This window comes from Poecilia mexicana, unplaced genomic scaffold (assembly GCF_051168715.1).
Source record: "Poecilia mexicana isolate PSO_F unplaced genomic scaffold, ASM5116871v1 scaffold_14, whole genome shotgun sequence".
Taxonomy (NCBI): Eukaryota; Metazoa; Chordata; class Actinopteri; order Cyprinodontiformes; family Poeciliidae; genus Poecilia; species Poecilia mexicana.
In genome coordinates this window covers 23,639,267-23,659,920 of record NW_028263383.1, presented here as the reverse complement: position 1 = coordinate 23,659,920, position 20,654 = coordinate 23,639,267, and the positions used below count along the sequence as shown (strand labels likewise).

The 20,654-nt window shown below is 38.4% G+C and overlaps 2 protein-coding genes across 3 annotated transcripts in view; one reads left to right on the top strand and one right to left on the bottom strand.

Moving 5' to 3' along the window:
- Positions 1 to 5,176, bottom strand: part of pou2f3 (POU class 2 homeobox 3) — a 54,407-nt gene extending 49,231 nt beyond the window's left edge. Inside the window, exons 1-2 of the mRNA XM_015012665.2 lie at positions 4,998 to 5,176; positions 4,773 to 4,829 (exon numbers count right to left, since the gene is read on the bottom strand). Of these exons, the coding sequence (XP_014868151.1) occupies positions 4,773 to 4,821 (49 nt within the window). The 5' untranslated portion in view covers positions 4,822 to 4,829; positions 4,998 to 5,176. The remainder of the gene's footprint in view (positions 1 to 4,772; positions 4,830 to 4,997) is intronic.
- Positions 5,177 to 8,370: 3,194 nt separating this feature from the next.
- The window catches only part of trim37 (tripartite motif containing 37), a 60,030-nt gene continuing 47,746 nt past the window's right edge, over positions 8,371 to 20,654 (top strand). The window contains exons 1-11 of one of the 2 annotated variants that reach the window (XM_088012375.1): positions 8,371 to 8,698; positions 9,728 to 9,819; positions 9,953 to 10,054; positions 10,573 to 10,613; positions 10,884 to 11,000; positions 11,576 to 11,663; positions 11,966 to 12,088; positions 16,359 to 16,482; positions 17,126 to 17,193; positions 19,074 to 19,198; positions 19,292 to 19,342. In XM_088012375.1, the coding sequence (XP_087868501.1) occupies positions 9,799 to 9,819; positions 9,953 to 10,054; positions 10,573 to 10,613; positions 10,884 to 11,000; positions 11,576 to 11,663; positions 11,966 to 12,088; positions 16,359 to 16,482; positions 17,126 to 17,193; positions 19,074 to 19,198; positions 19,292 to 19,342 (860 nt within the window). In that variant the 5' untranslated portion in view covers positions 8,371 to 8,698; positions 9,728 to 9,798. The remainder of the gene's footprint in view (positions 8,699 to 9,727; positions 9,820 to 9,952; positions 10,055 to 10,572; positions 10,614 to 10,883; positions 11,001 to 11,575; positions 11,664 to 11,965; positions 12,089 to 16,358; positions 16,483 to 17,125; positions 17,194 to 19,073; positions 19,199 to 19,291; positions 19,343 to 20,654) is intronic. The other variant, XM_088012376.1, reaches the window with a different exon arrangement.

The following is a 20,654-nucleotide window of genomic DNA, read 5'->3' as shown; positions in this document are numbered from 1 at the left end:
TAATGTAGAGCTGTGTTTCATCCAAGGAGTTAAGGTAGCTAATCTTATTTCCCTATTATTACCTGAGCTAGTGGGAGCTGGGGCGCCACCAGAAGTCTTGGACCCCCTGACAAAAAATTAGTTTGGGCCCCCCTGTGCAGCTGCTGTTACAATTTTCTGAGTCTATTTGACCCATAAAAAGCATCACAGTTTTAAAGGCTTGCAACCACCTTGCTTTCTGTGGTCCAATACTGATAGTAGCACAATATTTACTGCTCATGAATTTAAAATCCAACAGTCCACATCCAGTATGCAAGTAGGTTGCTTAAATTTATTCTATTAGTTTTAGATACTGAAATGTCTCCCCATGAGCAACAGTCAAAAGCAACATGCAACTTCACATAAAGCAATCCAGACTTCTCAAAAATGCTTTGTAGTTGCATTTTATTCAAGCTCCAGTACATAACTTTAATAAAAAATATGTTTTCTCCATATTTGTTAAAGCTGTCACAATGTCGTAGCAGTTTGTTATGAGACAGATAATCTGTGAAAACAATCAATCTCCTCCATCTCCTTCCTGAATTACTATTACTGGTTAAAGTAATGCAACGTTCCGACCAAAACAACCAATCAGAACCAGTAGGCCACTCTTAGCACTGTGAATTAGCCTCATTCACTCACTGCTAAATGTGCTAATGGTGGAGAAACAACTTATTACAAGAAACCGTTTATCTGCCATCATTGGTAGCTATGCTAACTAAACTGAGCATTCACAGTTTGAATCTGCACAGCTCTGTGCTATGCTAGCTGCAGCACGGCACAAATCAAGGGGGAGGAAGGATGAGAGCAGCATGAGATTGTGATTGACAGCACTAAAACTCTCCTTCCACTGACTGGTTGTTTCTAGAGAACCATGGGAGAAAGCAGAGGAAATAGATTTTTCACAGATTATACCATACTGTCACAACATAATGACAGTTTTAAAAAAATATGAGAAAAAAAATATTTATATAAAAGTTACATACTGCAGCTTTAATTTCATTCAGGAGAGAACAGGTCAGGAGGGACGTGGGTTATAACTGCTGCTGACTGACTCACCTGTTGTTAAGTGGTAGAAGGTACAGGGAACAAGTTAAATATATGAATATGTTGGTCATTTTTTTCCTTAATTCATTAAATGCTAGTGAAATGGAGGCAAACAGTAGTCTGTAGCTAAGCTAACTATGCTAAATGGTTGATAATCTCACACAGTCTACCCACCTCTCTTGGAGAAAAACTGGGTTATAAATTAACACTCTTGCCTTTTTCTCTCTCTCCCTCTCTCCATTTTGTTTTTGAAAACCTGATTTTATAACTTTTCTTAGCAGCATAGTAACTGCCACAGTCGTTTGTTGCCGCAGTTTCTACTGACTGCAGCTGCTAACAGCATCACTCTCAAGCGTGCCAAGCAGGAACGAACTATTTTATGCAGATCCAGGGGAGTTCAGGGCAAAAACGGATGTGTGTTTTAGTCTGGGAGGGGTAACATTAAATTTTTACTGCTAAAAACAATCTTTGAAAATACAATATGATTCATTTTGTATTTGACAGGATCCCGGTTTTTTTTATTTTATTTCTATGAACAAAATACAAATAATTAAATTGTGGAGGGCCCCCTGCTGGCCAGGGTCCCTAGAATTGTCATCACTTTTTACCCCTTTACTGCCCCTGAGTGGAAGCATATAGATATTGAATAAAAGGGATCCTAGGATTGGGAATTGGGGTACCCCATATGTGACTTATGTCTGCTTTGATGAGAAGTTACAAATTGAAACAAAGAAATCCTGTTCTTTATATAAGATTTGAACTAGCTGAGTACTTGATCAGAGAGCCCAATCCAAAACTCCTCTTGTTTCACTAATATGTCCTGTTGGGGTCCAACAGAACCAGCACTGTGGTGATTTTGTGTTTATATGGATGTTACTGAACACTGATGAAAGCGGTCTCAGTACTGTGCTGAGCATGGAAACCAGACTGAAAGATGCCAAAGTGGTTCATTAGGAAGCTATTTAACTGTTTAAACAGCTTTTCAATAATTTTGCTGATGAATGGAAGGTTGGAGATTTTCCTGTAATTCTGCAGTAGTGATTTGTCCAGATTGTTCTTTTTTATCAGTGGTTTGATAACTGCTGTTTTCAAAGCCTGGAGGAAAACACCTGAAGAGAGCGATGAGTTACTATTTGGATCAGATCATTTGCAATGACAAGCAGGACTTTTTTAAACAAAGGTGTGGGTATAATGTCAAGAAAGCAGGAACTTGAGCTTAATTGATTTATGATTTCTTCTAGGCTTTTATAGCTAAGTAGTTGAAATTGAGTCATGTTTTCTGCATTTTTTATGTTTGGGTACAGCATTGGTACTGGATTTAGTGTGGATGTCTAGATTAATCCTCAAATTTTTTGAAGTTTCTTGGCAAAAAAGTTGGGAAATTCATTGTAGGCTACATTAGATCACAGTTCAGGTGGTGCAGTGACAGGAGGGTTTGTGAGCCTGTTAGCTGTTGCAAATGAAGCTTGAGCATTGTTAATGTTTTTGTTTATGATCTTCACAAAAATCATAAATATGTTTTAATGTTTAGTGATAGTTACACAGTCTTCCTTTGTAGATTTCATAATAAAGGTGAAGTTGAGTTTTACAGCATTTACATTTGGTCCTACAGCAAAGTTGTCTTGCAGATCTAACTGTTTGTGCATTTCTCCACAGAGACTTGTTCCAGCCAAGCACAACCTTCACTTTAATGGATTCAACATTTTCGAATAACACCCAACTTTTTATGAACTTTGCAATGCTGTGAGAGCTCTCTAGAGTCAGCTGCACTTTACTGCTGTTTACAAAATGGTGTGATATGAAATTGTTGCAGTTTTGCGAAACAGAAATTTTGAAAAACCACCTCATTTTAGAGGAAAAACTGCTTATCAGAGAACATGTTTTTTTCAAAATGATCATGTTTCCATTAAACAAATTGACTGTTATTTAAATTTGTGTAATTTTATGGTCAATGGAAACACAGGTGCGCTGTGGTGGCACAGGGGTCAAGCACAGCCTTAATCCTTGACATGGCTGTTGCAGGTTTGATTCCTGGCCTGGTGACCTTTGCTGTATGTCTTTCCTCTCTCTCATTACCATACCTTCCTGTCAAAGCACCTTCACGTAAAGCCAAAAAAACTTAAGAAAAAAAGATGGAAACACAGCTAGTTTGTGACATTAAGCTTAAGTAAACTTGTGAGGATTTGGATTGTGTGTGTGTTTTTTCCAGTTAATTGAGTCTCTGTGTTGTGGGTATACCCCTTGATTGTTTCCAGCTGTCCTTCTTTTTCCCCATTACCCTCTGTGTATTTAAATCCATCTGTCTCTCTTGTTCCCTCCTAGATTCTTTTCTATTGTTGCTTGTCCCTGTTTCTGCCTCGTTCCTGTTTTTTGTGCCATTTTACAATTGCTGCCAGTGTCTCATTGCTCACCTGTGCTGCCTGGACTTCTGTACACTTCATCATTAAAATAATCATTTTCTCACTTCAGCCTGGGTCCTTCGCATCTATCCTCACCACCAAAAAACACATTTCATGACACTTATGTTAGGAAGGAGGGCAATAATCCAAAGCAAACCAACAAGTCCACACCTGAATGGCTTAAAAATATGCTGATTTTGGAATGGCCTACTTAAAGATCAGGCTGGACTCTGATTGAGATATTACTATATAACCATGAAAAAACACTTTATTGATCCCAAAGAGAAAATATATGTTGCTATAACTCATCAAATCAAACTTCTTGAAGATTCTCCTGTAGTGGTCTGTATTACAGCTTATTTGAAGAAACCTCCAGCTGAAGACACTGTTTTTATCCTTTTTTTTCATTTGAGATTGAAGTAGTTTGAAGATCTGAGACATTTAAGAACGGATACTTTTTCACAGTACTCTACATATAGATTTACACACATTTTGCCAGGAGGGAACTACTTGCACATGATCACTTGAGATCCCTTCATTAGCTTAGTGTACAAACAAAACTTCTAGGAGGCAGGCAGAGGGAGCAGGTGCTGGTGGAGATACCTGAGATAAACGTTTCTTTTTCTGTTTAGTGAACCCTCGCCCAAACTATAAAGAAAACCCCTCCATCTGTAGTTTGTTTTGGATTGTCTCCAAAGTTTTTTTGCTTGGATGACACTCCGCTGGCGATTTTAAAAGGTCTAAAAGGACAAAGAACTGAGTCATTTATCACTTCCATGAAGCAAAGGCATTCACTTCTCTCATGCGGCCATTGTTTTGAATAAAAGTTCCACATTTTATTCAGCTTGTTCCTGATTTTTCAGTGTGGCGGGCTGGCTGGCATCCTCAGCCTCTGGGCTTTCTGTGTCTCTCAGAAAAATAGCTTGAGGCACATATTCTAACAGAAACCAACTGCCAAAGTGACTCCACACAAAACACCTAAAGGTTTCTGCTTTTTATGACAAACCAAGGTTTTGCATGTTAAATACAGCAACGATTGTGCAAATACTTCAGCAGAGGAGACCCTAAAAGAGCAAAAGGTAAAAAAGAAAAAGGCATGTACTCACAGATCGTCTATGAAGAAAATGTCTTGATGCCTCAAAATAACAACATGACCTTACATTTCAGGAAATTTAATCCACTCCTAATGTTTTGTAAACAGTGATTTGTGGAGAAAGTCCTGCAGTTTCAAACCAAACATAGCAGCTTTTCTGACTCACATCTGTGTGTTATTTAGATTCAGGTCTGTTCAGGGTTAAATTTCCTTACCTTTCTGGTCAGCCGGAGCATCCGACTGCTCCACTGGGTCTGAGCTCATCTTAATATCTGTAATGATAAATATAGCTGATTTTCCTACAGGATTGTAACTTTACCAGGACAATGAAGCACTCAGGCCACCCAGGAAAATGATCTTGAGCTTATTCTAATGCGCCCTCCCCTCCAAACCGCTGCACAAACCCCACTTGTAACATTCATAAACAGAGAGTGTCTTACCTTAGGGTGTAAAGTTTTAGAGCTGCTCTCACGTTTTTCTGTCTTTCTTGGTTTATTCAAGAGGACAAGGTGTTGGGATAAAGAGTTTTGGAAATCCACAGTTGCTCATCAGCATTTTCCTAAGTGGAGAAGCGTTCATCTCTGCTGTGCAGCCTGCGCCGCCTGATAAGCTGATTTGCATGTGTCTCTGTGCGTCCTATCCAGCTTCAGACCGTTTGCATAAAACAACAATAGGGTTACTGCGAATATACAGCACACATGTGTGTGCATCCATACAAAAAAGGGCTGAGTGGAGTCATCCTCAGGGTGCTTTGGATAACAAGGTGATGTTTGTATTATTCCTGCCAACTGAGATAGGTCAGCAATGGCGTGGAGCAGCTCATCCCTGTAAATTTGTCAGCTCTGATTTCCATGCAGTTCTTTTTCCAAATAAAAAGGTTGGACACTTCAGACATTGAACATGTAAAAATGGCAACAGAATGCAATGTTTTATGTACAGAATGTAATAGAAAGTAACAAAAGTCACAATTTATATAGAGTTTAATAGAAAGTTATAAATATGTCAAAATCTTACGACAAAAAACATAAAAGAATCAGGAAGCGTAGACTAAAGAGTGAAAATTCATGCTTTAAGAGAATAAAGGTTTCTCACAGCAGTCACAGCACATCTTTAGTAAAAAACATTTAAAAAGTGATGCATTGGTATTGATGTGGAAGACAGAACAATATTTGTTTTTATACTGAGGTGATTAGAAAGTGAAGAAAGAGCATCTTCATTTTTAAAGGGCAACAGAAAGTATAAAACATGCCAGGGACACCTGTTATTATTATTATTAATAATAATAATAATAATAATTATATATATATATATATATATATATAACACCCACGGAGGGTGAGAGGGGAATTTATATATATATATATATATATATATATATATATATAAAATAAAATAAAAATTCCCTTCTCACCCTCCGCGGGTGGTCTCTTTCATCCTCTGAGCTCAGGTCCTCTACCAGAGGCCTGGTAGCTTCAGGTTCTCCTCCAGTATCTTGGCTGTGCCTAGAACTGCACATTTCTGGACTGAGATGTCTGATGTTGTTCCTGGGATCTGTTTGAGCCACTGCTCCAGTTTGGGGGTGACTGCCCCGATGACCACAGGCACCACTGTGGTCTTCACCTTCCAGGCCTTCTCCAGTTCCTCTCTGAGGCCCTGGTATTTCTCCAGTTTCTCCTGCTCCTTTTTCCTGATGTTGTGGTCACTTGGTATTGCTACATCCACCACAACGGCTTTCCTCTGTTCTTTATCCACCACCACAATGTCCGGTTGGTTCGCCATTACCATCTTGTCTGTCTGGATCTGGAAGTCCCACAGGATCTTAGCTCGGTCATTCTCCACCACCTTTGGGGGTGTTCCCCACTTTGACCTCGGGGCTTCCAGTCCATATTCTGCACAGATGTTCCTGTACACTATGCCCGCCACTTGGTTATGTCGTTCCATGTATGCTTTCCCTGCCAGCATCTTGCACCCTGCTGTTATGTGCTGGACTGTCTCAGGGGCCTCCTTGCACAACCTACACCTTGGGTCTTGTCTGGTGTGGTAGATCTGAGCCTCTATTGCTCTGGTGTTTAGTGCCTGTTCCTGGGCGGCCAGGATGAGGGCCTCTGTGCTGTCCTTGAGTCCAGCTTTCTCCAGCCATTGGTAGGATTTCCTGATATCAGCCACTTCAGTTATTTGTCGGTGGTACATCCCATGTAGGGGCTTGTCCTCCCATGATGGTTCCTCCAGCACCTCGTCCTCTGTTCCCCATTGTCTGAGACATTCGCTGAGCACATCGTCCGTTGAGGCTTTGTCCTTGATGTATTTATGAATCTTGGATGTTTCATCCTGGACAGTGGCTCTCACACTCACTAGTCCGCTGCCTCCTTCCTTACGGCTTGTGTACAGTCTCAGGGTGCTGGATTTGGGGTGGAACCCTCCATGCATGGTTAGTAGCTTCCGAGTCTTAACATCCGTGGCCTTCATCTCTTCCATTGGCCAGCTAATTATTCCGGCAGGGTATCTGATTACTGGTAAGGCATAGCTGTTTATTGCACGGATCTTGTTCTTGCCATTGAGCTGGCTTCTCAGGACTTGCCTTATTCGTTGGAGGTATTTGGCTGTGGCTCCTTTCCTTGTGACCTCATCGAGGTTGCCATTTGCTTGTGGTAATCCCAGGTACTTGTAGCTGTGCTCTATGTCTGCTATTGTTCCTTCTGGGAGTGAGACCCCTTCTGTGCGGACGACCTTCTCTCTCTTTGTAACCATCCGGCCACACTTCTCTAGTCCGAATGACATCATAATGTCAGTGCTGTAGATCCTGGTGGTGTGGATCAGTGAGTCGATGTCTCGCTCGCTCTTGGCGTACAGCTTGATGTCATCCATGTAGAGGAGGTGACTGATTGTGGCCCCATTCTTAAGTCGGTATCCGTAGCCAGTCTTGTTGATGATTTGGCTGAGGGGGTTCAGGCCTATGCAGAACAGCAGTGGGGACAGAGCATCTCCTTGGTATATGCCACATTTGATGGACACTTGTGTAAGTGGTTTGCAGTTGGCTTCAAGGGTGGTTTTCCACAGCCCCATCGAGTTTGCAATGAAGGCTCTTAGAGTCCTATTGATGTTGTACATCTCTAAGCATTCAATGATCCAGGTATGTGGCATTGAGTCATAGGCTTTCTTGAAAACAATCCAAGCGGTGCACAGGTTGGTGTGTCGGGTTTTGCAGTCTCGGGCGACTGTGTGGTCTACAAGGAGTTGGTGTTTGACTCCTCAACACCTATATATATATATATATATATATATATATATATATATATATATATATATATATATATATATATATATTCAGAAACATTCTCCAACTGGATGACTTAGAGTAAAAAGACAAAGGGTGTATTCATGATTGATGGTTTCAAGTCTTTTTTATGTTATCTAAGGATTTTTCCACTTAGAAATGTGGATTTAATAAAAAAAAAAAGTTTTGTACCTGCTTTTTTAACATTACCTTTATCCTTTGCAGATTTCTTTTTATATGAGAATGCTATTTGTAGTACGAGTGTAGTATTTCTTTTTTCTTATGATGTAAAGTTGTCCTTACAGCAGAGTCTCTTTTCGTTTTGTCTTGTTACCTTTGTGTGAATGTATGGTTTCATTTGGCCTGCTGGTACACCTGAATTTCCCCCACTAAGGGACAATAAAGAATATATTTATATTTTATTCTGTTATGGATGTTCTTATTTTCAAAAGGTACCTTTGATCTGATAAATGAGTCATAGGAACACATATTCTTTTTTAATGATTGTAAGCGCTTTCGGCCTGTTCAACAAAGGCTGTAATGACCCACTGTTACAACAGGGGGCGGTAATGGAACGTAGAGGAGTGGTGACGATGGTGAAAATCCACAGAAGAAGCTGATCGCTAGGGGACAGTGCAAACAGCTACATCTTCAGTTTGGCCCAGAATGTGGCCTTTTCAATAATACGCTGTGAGACGACGTTCTTATAAACCTAATCGAGCTTTTTTTTTTTTTTTTTAAGACGCAAATTGTTTTGTTTAACTTGTTCTTTGCAAACTGATGGCGATGTTGTAATGTGATGCAGCCACTTGTGACGGTTTGTTGATCAGGTGAAGCAGAGGGAGCCGAGGAGGAGACTCCGAAGAGGTGAGGCAGCCTCCCGCAGAAGGCTGCTACATCATGGCTTCACTGCTCTCTGGGGAGGAGAAAAAAAGCTGTCCTGTTTTTCAGTCAGTCTGGGTTCATTTATCGGGTTTGTGTTTAGTTATAGTATGAGCAGTTCTGATCAGCGACAGCGCTGTTTTTTTTTCTTCTGTTTTCTTTTGACATATTAATGTCTTCTGAGACTGGGCCCGTTCATGTATAACATCCAACTATCCGTTTAAAAGTGCTTGTGCCAAAGTAAAACTGTACTTTGTAGATGTGATATTTTGTCATCTGCGCCGTTTTTTAAAATTATGATAATTTTAATAATGATGGGCTTGACGCCATCATGTGGGTCACATTTGTCTCTGATACACCATCAGATGACACTTAGGGGTCAAACAGATTTAAGTTGAGTTCAGAGTCAGGACTACATTGGCTCATTGGCTACTGCTCAGCCCTTAAGCTCCTGAATCAGCATTTTCTCCAACATGGTTATCTCCAGGCACTCCAGTTTCTTCCTATAATCCAAAAACAAGACTGTTAGGTTAATTACTCTAAAAAATTGCCTTTAGGTGTGAATGTGTTTTTTCTGTGTTTCTATATTAGATTGGCGAGCTGTCCTGTGACACTAAAAACTGCTCAGAGGGTTCAGAAGATGTGTTGATTGATAGTAGAGTGTGGCTCATTTAAGGAGTTTAAGGGCTGAAACGATTAAGTGTGATTAATCGATTATTGAAATAATAGTCAACTAATTTAGTAATCAATTAGTCATTAACTAGAGTATACAGACTCAAAAAAGGCAATTTCCTGGAAAAACAACACAGTCAGAGCAGTAAGTAAGCCAAATTTGTGCTAAAATACATACAATTTGCATTTAAGATAAAAAGAAAAACTTTCTTTTTCTGTAAATATGTTCCACCTAGAACTCCTCTAATCTCAGTTCTTCACCTGTTTCAAATTCTTTTGGAAAAAAAAAAGTCACATTGATATTGGTTGCAGTAATCATTCATAAAAATCTAATATCTGCAGGTGCTGCATGTTTACTTTATTTCAAACAACTTTTTCAAGTTGCTGAACCTGACAACTTCAAACTGGCTGAAATGGACGAACAAAGTGTTGAGGTGAGTACATATGGACTACAGTTGTACTTATTTAACCCATACAACATGGGCAGGAAGTTTGACTCATGTCTCAGTGATGTTTGTTTAGCCATGTGGGGAGTTTGGTGTTGAACTGTCCTCTGTCTTTTTGCAGAGCATTGCTGAGGTGTTTCGCTGCTTCATCTGCATGGAGAAACTGAGGGATGCACGCCTCTGCCCCCACTGCTCCAAACTCTGCTGCTTCAGCTGCATTCGGGTGGGTGTGGTCAACAAACTGGAACTGACCTGTTTTCTCTGCAAAGCACAGTTCTTTAATCTTTGCTTTGAAGAACAATGTTTATTATAAACCAGAGAAGAACATGGATGAAGTCTGAGAAAATTATTTATAGGTTTCCTCCACAATCTAGAGAAGTCTGGACAAGCTAGATTTTTATAAGAAGAATAAATATAGGAATAGAAAATAAAGTGTTGAAAGATATTTGAATTTCTATCCTTTTTCCCTTTGATGTTATCTTAAACATCCATCCATCCAACATTCCATCTATCCATAAAGCTATCCACCCATCCATTCATCCAACCATCCATCAAGTTCTTGCAGGTTCCATGTCTAAAGCCTTATATTAAATATTCCAGAACAGTGGTTTTGTTAAATCAGATTTTGTCAGATTGTTTTTGTGTTTGTAAGGATCTTAGGCTAACCTTCATATGTTCCTGTAAATCTTATGTTGTATCCTTGTGTTGGTTGTATTTGAGCTGGAATCTCTTGTTTGACAGCGATGGCTGACTGAGCAGAGAGCCCAATGTCCACATTGTCGGTGAGAACCTTTACACCTTCTTATATCCACACAGATCTTCACTTTCAGCTGTATTTGTCTGAACGAAGTACTGCATTTCTAGCTTAAGATACTGCCTTAGTATTTTTATTTAAAGAAATTTCAAGTTGTACAAAAATCTTACCAAATCTTACCTTGTGTTTAAAGCTTTGAAGGCAGCAACCTGCCTGATTTACACAAGGTTAATGTTATGTTTTATCAGACGTGTCAGTTGTGAATCAGTTACAGTTTTAGTGCTTGTTGTTCAAACAGAGCTCCACTGCAGCTGAGGGAACTGGTGAACTGTCGCTGGGCTGAGGAGGTCACTCAGCAGCTGGACACCCTGCAACTCTGCAGTCTCACCAAACATGAGGACAATGACAAAGACAAGTGAGTGTCTCCTAAAACCTTTCACTTTTTTTTGTTTTATAATTTAACCCTGTGGCAGTTTTTAAAGTGGACCTATTATGAAAAATTCACTTTTTAGATGTTTTTATACTTCCATTTGGGGTTTCTAGAAGAAGCCCAAAAAAGTCACCATGACGTGTTTTTTTCCTACTTATTTTTGACAATAAGTAAAAAATTTTTGGTGTCTGGAAAATGAGTCGTTTCAAAAACCTCTGAATTGTTAAGTCACATTCGACTATAATGATTTTACTGCTGTATGCACTGAAAGGCTGCTGGAAAAGAGAAGTGTTGTTGACTTGTCAACCAGAAACCACTTGTTGTATTCTTGTTGGTTGTGCAGGAGGTCATTCTTTTCTGAGATGTAAAGTTGTAGAATTTGAAAATGAGTTGGGGCATGGGCGTGGCCAGCAGCAACTTATTTAGATTTTAAAGGCCCTATAACAGTTTTAAGCTTTAATATATTAGAGAACAGTTGATAAACCCTATCAATTTTTTGAAAACAGAACAAAATTAACAAAAATAAAACAATTGTTTCTCTCTTCATCAACACTGAGCAGATGTGAAAACCACCATGAGAAGTTGAGTGTTTTCTGCTGGACCTGTAAGAAATGCATCTGCCACCAGTGTGCCCTCTGGGGAGGAATGGTAATGTTTAGAGCTTTTGTTTTTATGTTTTATATGTTACAGACTGAATCCAAAGTTATAAATAAATCAGAAGAATCACATGCACAGATACTGCTATATTACTCAGTCAACTTTCTCTATAAAATCAATTTTATCTAAAAAAAAGTCAACAAATGGAATACTAAGCAGAAACTATATTCTAGTCAATTATCTGATTATTGACTAGAATAATCAGATAATTATTCTAGTCACATTTTGAATTAATCAGAAAATATTTCTAGAGGTTGAAGCAGCTGAATGATAGATCTCTTTGTTGTCTGCAGCATGGCGGCCACACCTTCAAGCCTTTGGTGGAGATTTATGAACAGCACGTCACCAAGGTGAAGGAGGAAGTGGGAAAACTGCGCCGTCGCCTCATGGAGCTCATTAGTTTGGTGCAGGAAGTGGTGAGGACTCTTTACTTCTTCATCTTGGGGTAGCTGTTTACCTTTTCTGGACAAGCCATATACTGAATAAACATTTTCCACAATCTATCCTAACAGGGTGGAACTTAAAGCTTTTTCTCATCCAGGTTTAACATATTTAAGATAAGAAAAAGTACAGAGATGGTGACAGTTGAAGCTTACTTTGTTTTCCATGGTTGAATTTACTTCAAAACCTTTGATGTCACTTCCATTAAATGGTTTTTATGGAATTTTAGACTTTTTGAAGACAAAAAGGAAACATCCTAACAGGGTGGAAAGTTAGTACTGGGACATGTAGAATATGAGGAAAATATCAAATAAGAAAAATAGTTTCAACAGATTCAATTGCATATTAAAATAATGTTTAGTCAGAAAACAGAAATATATATTTTATAGTTTAAACTTCATGAGGAAGTCTATTACACTGCACTGGGGACACAATGAAATTGAACATGTCGGTCACAAAAAGGTGTGTAAAGAACAAAATAATATTTAAAAGATATTTAATATATATTTGAATAATGGCAAACATCTAAATGTATAATTAAAATACTTTGTTGTAAATATTTGGCACATTTTACACAAAATAATTGTAAGCAAAACATGGGGACATGGAATGTTGCCGCAAAAAAGAATCATCCAGATACGTTTCATGTGCAAAACCAGCGACACAAACGTAAACGATGGAGGGAAAAGAGATGCACATTTTCTAGCTGATAAATGAATTTTTCATTGAGTAATCAAATTACTTTTAAAGTAACTATGCCATCCATGGTAATAAACTAACTACATAATATATCATATGTGTGTAGACCTGTCACAATAACAAATTTTGATTTTTGATAAACAATATTATTGTTGTTTTGAGACCATTTTTAAGTAATAAAATGTTAATAGCAAAGTAATAATGCAAGAACACAATCTGAAAGATCAGTAAACATTAAATTAAAATGACGATGTTGGAAACAACAAACGTCATTTATGTTAATATGATTGATTAACATAGCAGCTTTATTAAATAACATTTACTGTAAACTTCTGAGAAACATAACACACACGTATGACGGATTTCTAAGAAATCTGCTGAGTAAGCAGTATGTGACGTAACATCGATGTGCACATGCGCATTACAATAAGGTATGCTGGTTTTACGGGTATGACAGATAGAACACTGGCCTCACCTCAAATCTGTTCTCTGCCGTTTATGATCGCTCCTCAGCACACGAAAAAGCCAACGCAATTAGCGAGAGGCTTCTTTGTGTGCTTTGGAGTTTCTGTGCTGATTAATTTTTTTGCGAAGCGATAAAAGCTGGTAGCTCTTGAATTGCTACAAAATAAAGCTGTATTTCCTTCAGCCCACTGGCTGCAATGTTAACACCTTGAGATGCCATGAGACCTAAATTCTGAACATCATGGCATGGAGTCATCCCAGTTTTCCATGTCTGGCATATAACCATTCATTTTATCTTTTAAACTGGTTCTATTGATCCTGTGTCCAGACAGAGGGATAATCAGTAGCCCAGCATCATGACCTGTTTGTTCTGAAGATCCTGCAGCTTCCACTTCTCTTCCTAACATGGCTCCTCCTCACCCTGACTCTCACACTGATAGGAGGAACCACAGAGCTCTGTTAGGTTAAAGCTCATCTTCTGAATTTTGTCAACAATGACTGGGGCAGCCTACTATATAATTCACTGGGGCAGATTTCCCCAGTGAATTATATTTTTCCTCCAACAGGTTCCAGAGGAATCGCCTCAAACCAGATGTTGGACTGGATTTTATTTCAATGTCATTTGTGAATGTTAGAGCTTCATTTTCAACAGTGGAGCTATAAAGGTTGAAAAAGGTTCTCATTAAGTCTCATCAACATCAATATTTCCACTAAATAAGAGGGAAAAAAATGTTTGATAAAGGAAAAGCCTCTCAGACTCTGAGCCTGACAGCACCAAACTATTTTATTAGACAATTAATTTAATTTCACATAATTATCGCGGTAGAAGTCATTTGTTAAATACTTAATGAAACATATTTACCGTGTTTGATGTTTGTTGTAAATGACGTATACTCGGACTAACGAGGTAATTAGTCCAAGTTTGTCGTTTATTGAACGTTCAGAAATTACAGCGGCTGTAATGAGCCACAGCAAAGGTAAAACAACCTGAACAGGTGATCAACTCTAAACCACTCCTACCTTTTTATTCTCTCCCTCTCTGTCATTTAAGCACACCCGTTGCCGTGGCAACCTCCTGTTGCCCTCCCCAAGCCGATCAGAGATTATGTTAAAAACATTCAGTCCGTTATATTAGGTTTGCAGGCTTGATATTTATTTTGCATCATTAATAAGCCTCCCTGAACACAGTGGTGGTTGAATAGTTAATTTTAAACTCCTGCTCTGCTAGTTATTTTGGTAATGGAACCGAAACGCACAGATTTGCGCAACACCTTGTTGAAACAATAATCACTGAGATTATTATTGTTGTTGGGTCATTAATTTGAACAAGTTTTGTTGATTTTTTTGTTGTTCTTTAATAAAGTTATGAACGTTTTAAGCCAATCAGAGGAGGACCTGCTGGTCTCAGCCTCCTGGCGGCGTTCAGTTTGTCACCTAATGCTGAGATCGACTCAAAACCTTCCGCTATCGGCGTATTGGAGCCCTGCTCTAGTAAAGCACTAAGATTTCAGAAACAATATGAAATGGGAGAAAAGCTACTTATTAACTGATTAAGTTGTGTTTTAGATTGTTCTTGGAAAAACTAATCAGTCACGGCTGATTAGTGGGTGAACTCACGGCTGCACAGTGAACCCGTTGATTTCTTTTATAGCAGACAGATGCTCCTCTCTCTTGCAGGTACTGCGTACCCCCGCTAAATCTTTCAAACTGCTGTGTTAGATTAGCTAATAGCACTGGTAGCTAATCTACCACAGCATTCACTTATTAATTGCAAAATAAACATTAAGCCAGCAGACTGAATGTTCTGTTCTTTGTGTGGGAAATATTTGAGCGTTTTTTGGTGTTGAATCCTGAAACATAAAGTTGCGTTGTCAGTTGCTATGGCAACGAGTTTGTGTGACTTTTCCCTTTGCTGTGCAGCGTAGCACTAAATTAATAATACCTTCATTTCCAAGTTTCATTGAGTTAACGGAATTATTCTACCGTGACAGTGTGGCTATGGATGGCATGTAAAGGATTGTCTTTTTGCCCTCCAGTGTTGTCCGCATGACAACAACATGCCGGGGGGCTATATTTGTAAATTTGATTTTGATTAAGTCAGTGCCTCACCAGCCATGATCCTCACCGCACATCATTGATATACACATATATTTGTATATAAAATATATATTTTATATTTATATATAAAATATATATTTTATATTTATATAAAATATAGATACGTATGTATCTATAAACCTATCCTTCATGCATAGACAGATAGATAAGATGTCGTGACTAAGTTGTAACACAGTTGGTTCTGTGGATCCATTTTCTTTGGTTTGGTGAATGAACTCCTGACTATGATCAGTAGGCTGCTAGTGACTAGTAGCGCACTGCTGGTGGATATTTAGTGTAAAACGGAGCAGATTGTTTCTCCAGTGGGTGGTGCAGGTTGCTCCAATCGAGAGTAGCTACACAGCCACTAGTGGAAAACAAACAAACACATCCAGTAATAACACTTTCATTCTATTGGTTGAGAGGTTGCCCTGCGACGGTGCTCTTTTGTTCCAAGGACGAGCAGAAAATTATTTTCAAGGGAGCAGAGAGGTTTGCAAGCAGAGATTTGATCCGAGCAGAGACGAGTTTTGAGTGCGAGGAGAAAGGTTTGACAGAGCACAGTGAATATTTGAAAGAGAGCAAAAGTTTTGAGAAGAAAGACAGGAAGTCCTGCTTTCAAACTGAAAATGTAAGGACAACTATTAAAAGTTTTGAGAACAAAAGACATGAAAACCTACTTTTAGACTGAAAATGTGTGCTCTCAAATTGTGGCAGAAAAATCCCCCCATATCAGATGGAATCAAAAAGTCTCCTTTTAGATTTTTTTGTGTAAGCCCAGATCACTACATCAATTCCTGACGTCTTGCATCATAAAAAAGCTGCAGAGATTGTTAACTTCAGCCAGCTGCAGTTGTGGTCATTGGTCTGCCACTAATTTACAATGACAACCCAGCAGCACATAATATTTTTAAGTTTTATTCAGCATGTTTTACCACAAGTGTCCTCTAGGAAGCACACACTGATTCACGTTTTCTTGCTCAGGAGAGAAACGTGGAGGCTGTGAGGGGAGCGAAGGACGAGAGGGTAAGGGAGATCCGGAACGCGGTGGAAATGATGATTGCTCGTCTGGACAACCAGCTGAAGAACAAACTCATCACTCTCATGGGTAGGACACCGAAAACTGATCTGGAAGCAGCAGCAAATTGGAAAAATGTTGTTTAGCAGTTAAACTTGCTGATGGAGGCTTGAAGAGTTTTTCTCTGAGTTTTGCACACTTTGAAAGTCCTGAGATGATCACTTTTGGGGAAACATTGTCAGGTGTCTTAAAGGTTTCTGACTTGTGAATAATCTTTCTCAGATGGTGTGTGGAAGATTGCATTAAGGCTGTCTCAATGGAAACACCCAGCTTCTTCTTTTTATTTTGGCCTGATCTTTGCTAAATATTGATATCTGGAAATGTGTTGCATTTCCATATTATGTCCTAACGTGTAAAATCCTAAGATGGAACCATTGATTCTTACAACAGTCACCTTGAAGCCCTTTTGTTTTGCTTTTCCCATCTGAAAAGATTTTAAATTTGTCATTGCACTAAAATGTGGCCTGAGGTGTTTTTTTTTCTTTTTTTTTCTTTTTCGTCAACAAAATATTTTGGTGCTGAAAAGAGCAGAGCCGCCATTATATATGACTAATACACATTTGAAATATTTATCAGGAGCAAGTAGATGCCTGCTCTCAGCAGCACCCACACACAAAATCTGCAGCCCTCCATCAGCAAACTGCAAATAGAAATGCCTTGTCCTCCCTAACAGGCCAGAAGACGTCTTTGACCCAGGAGACGGAGCTGCTGGAATCTCTGCTGCAGGAGGTGGAGCATCAGGTCCGTTGTTCACAGATCAATTGTTTTAGTATCCAAAGCAATCCAGAAACCACTCTTGTCATGCCATGTAATTACATTGTTCTGTCACAATCACCCTAGTTTAGCTTATTTTAGTTTATTTAGCCTAGTAAAACTGTAAGCTCAAAGATTTGTCTTCATTATTGGCTGCCTCAGAAGAATGTATTCCCTTTTCAAAAATTCAGTATTCCTACTAATGCCAACTTCAAGAAATCTTGCATAATAAAAAAAAAACGCTTGAGAAATAAATAACCAAAAATAGTTATGGACAGTGTTGGAATGTAACAAAGTTCAAGTACTTTGTTACGTCTGAAGTACTGTAATGAAGCACAGTTTGTTTCTATAAAGCGCTTGTGTTACATGTTGCATCTAAGTCACATTGTGCTTTTAAAAAAAAAAAAAAAACATGTTTATTGATTTTAACAAGAGCACAAGAACATGTATAATCACTTACAAATACAAAAAATATAAGGGCATGGGAGAAGAAAAAAAACTGCAGCAGACCCTCAATAGACCAACCAGCATAAACACCAGTTTGTCTTACAACAAGCCCTCTTTCCACCCGTTGAGTTGGATATCATTTTGGATCAGCCAAGTGTAAAATACCAGATTCCCCAAAATTTATCGATCTTGTTCATTGTAACATAGCTGATTTTCTTAAGTGCAAAATAAAAAGTCATTTGTGTAATCCATTGTGAAATTCCACACACCTCTTCCATGAGGACACGATACAGTATTTAGCTGTATCATGTCCTCATGGACACGATAAATGGTAATTTTAAAATGGTAATTAAAATTACCATTTTAATTTTCTCTTACTTCCCTGGTTTAATCAGATTTCTTTAAGAACACTTATTGTTGCATCCCTTATTTAGCCCTAAGATTGAATGATTTAACATACTTAAAGAAGCTTTTAGAGATCCCGACATTAAGTAGGGATCTCAGGACGTTATCTTCTTAGGGATGGCATAAGACCTCTGGATTGTGGTACAGAGATGGAAGCAAAGCTGAACAAAGAGTTTGAATTGATGATGATATTGGATACATTTATTTCCGCTCTAAATATTTAATATGTAGGTGTTTTTATGGGAATGTGGGTCTTTCAGGTCAAATTGAGAAGCAATTTTGATTACATTTCGCATTTTATTGTGTCATGTATTGCAGGGCTCTTAACTTGGTTTCAGATTAAGTGTCTTGACTACAACACTGCTAAGTGGCAGCCCCAATTTTGACTCCTCTTCCTTGGTCGCATGTCCTCTCCCACTCCCCTTCTTTCCATCCCTTTCCTGTTGGATTTTTTTTTTTTTTTTCAAAATAAATGCTACTAGTGGCAAAAAAGTGAAGTTCATGCTGTTAGGACAGGAGAGACGATGTTTTCAAATCACTCTGCACTCGTTAGGTCTGTTTAAAGTCCCTTTTTTCAGGGAAACAACTTTCTCTTGAATGTGTTTATTTTGTGTTAAAACATTTCAAAGGTATAATAATTCCTCTCATTTTGCCTAATTACATTTAACCCTGCAGGTCATCCCTGAAATTTTGATTCTTAGAATCACAAATCTAGATCTAAACTGTGTCTTAGAGAGAAAACACAATAAAAACATGCTTTATCTGCTGCATTGTTCTGCATTGTTGTTGTTAATGTGGTACTTTTGTTTGAGTACTTTCTCAACCATCGGTTATGGAGCATGTTAACGCAGTCAAGCAATAATTTAGAACTGTAAAAATATGAACTGTTGATCAGATAAAACAGATTCTTGAAAGAACTATGACAAATGCTACATACTATTTATATCTGAGTATATTTTATATTTGAGTGGTATCACAGCAAGACCTTTGTGTTTGCATGCGTTTGTGTTGCACAGCTTCACTCGTGCAGTAAGAGTGAGCTGATCTCTAAGAGCCCAGAGATCCTGCTCATGTTCCAGCAGGTCCACCGTAAACCCATGCAGTCGTTCGTCACCACGCCGGTCCCACCGGACTTCACTAGGTAACCTCAGTGGAAGCAAAATATAACGATTTCAGTAAATTTCATGGCTTATAACAACTGCTGAACATACTCACCTGAATGTTTGTTTTTTAGTGAGCTGGTTCCTGCTTATGATTCCAGCACTTTTGTACTCATCAACTTCAGGTAAATATTTGATTTAGGCTGCAAAGAAAGAAGCTTAAATATTCTGCTTACTGAAACATTTTTGTCTCTTTTTTGTAGCTTTTAGTTTCTGAAAGAAACATGTAAAATTCTGTAAAAACTGTCTTTCAGTGCAGACAACAGTTTACTGACAGACTAAATGGCTGCGCAGAGTTTGGGTGAAGCATGAGCTCTGCCTAAGTTATTTAAGCTAATAAATAACTGTAATGGAACCATTACTATGCACACATGACAGTGGAAACAGTGACATATGTTACACGTCTGTACTTTTAGTGACAAATGTAACAAATGATGTTTTGTTTTTCTGTTTTTTTTTTCTTCTTCTGAAGACTTTCTGCTTTCCCTTGATCTTGGGGAGCCTGTAATGACGAACAGTCAGTGAGAGAAAGAAAGGACAACCGCCGTCTTCTTCCCCAAACTCTGTCTTTATTACAAATTATTGAAATCATGAAATTATTAACATTTCCTAGAACAATCACATTAGTGTGTCCCTTCTTCTGCTACAAAAAACACACACAGCCTTCACCTGCATAAAAAGGTATCAACTCTCACCAATCAATCCAGAGCGCAGCGATGTACATTAAAAAAACATTTCTCAAATAAGATGATTAATTATGTTGAATACTGCAAGAGGGAGATGTAATAATGAACAAAACCTTAAGCTCGCTCTAATGTGTTTTCAATAACTACTGTCCGACTGAATAAACTACAGTTTAATTGATTACATAGCAAGGGAGAAAAAGTAACGTCTATAGTAATAATAACAATAATCATAATAATAATAATAATTCCCTTTTAACAGATAAAACAACACAATGTATCTCAGGGTACCAATGTTTAATCGGGGAGTGGAAAGGAGCTAAAAGATACATGTAGCCATCTTCAGAACGGCCGTTATGCGACCGTTGTAGCCAAAATGTAGCTAACTGCGATCCTAACAAATCCTTTTTTTCTTTATTTATTTTCAATGTTTCAGCACATCTATCTATCAAATTACAAATCATATCCAAATATACATTGTTACTCCACATTTTTAAAGGGGGGGCAGCCCTCACCAGTTCACACTACTAACCTGTAATGACGAACAGTCAGTGAGAGAAAGAAAGGACAACCGCCATCTTCTTCCCCAAACTCTGTCTGAAGAGCGAGGGGCGGGGCTCCTCAATTCCGGTCTCCTGGTGAGATGTTGCCCGAACCTTCGTTACCCTTTTTTTTTAGTTTATTTATTTAACAGGGTATTTTGGTCAATTTAAGTTTTTTTTTTTTTTTGTTTTGTTTTAAAAACCCATATATG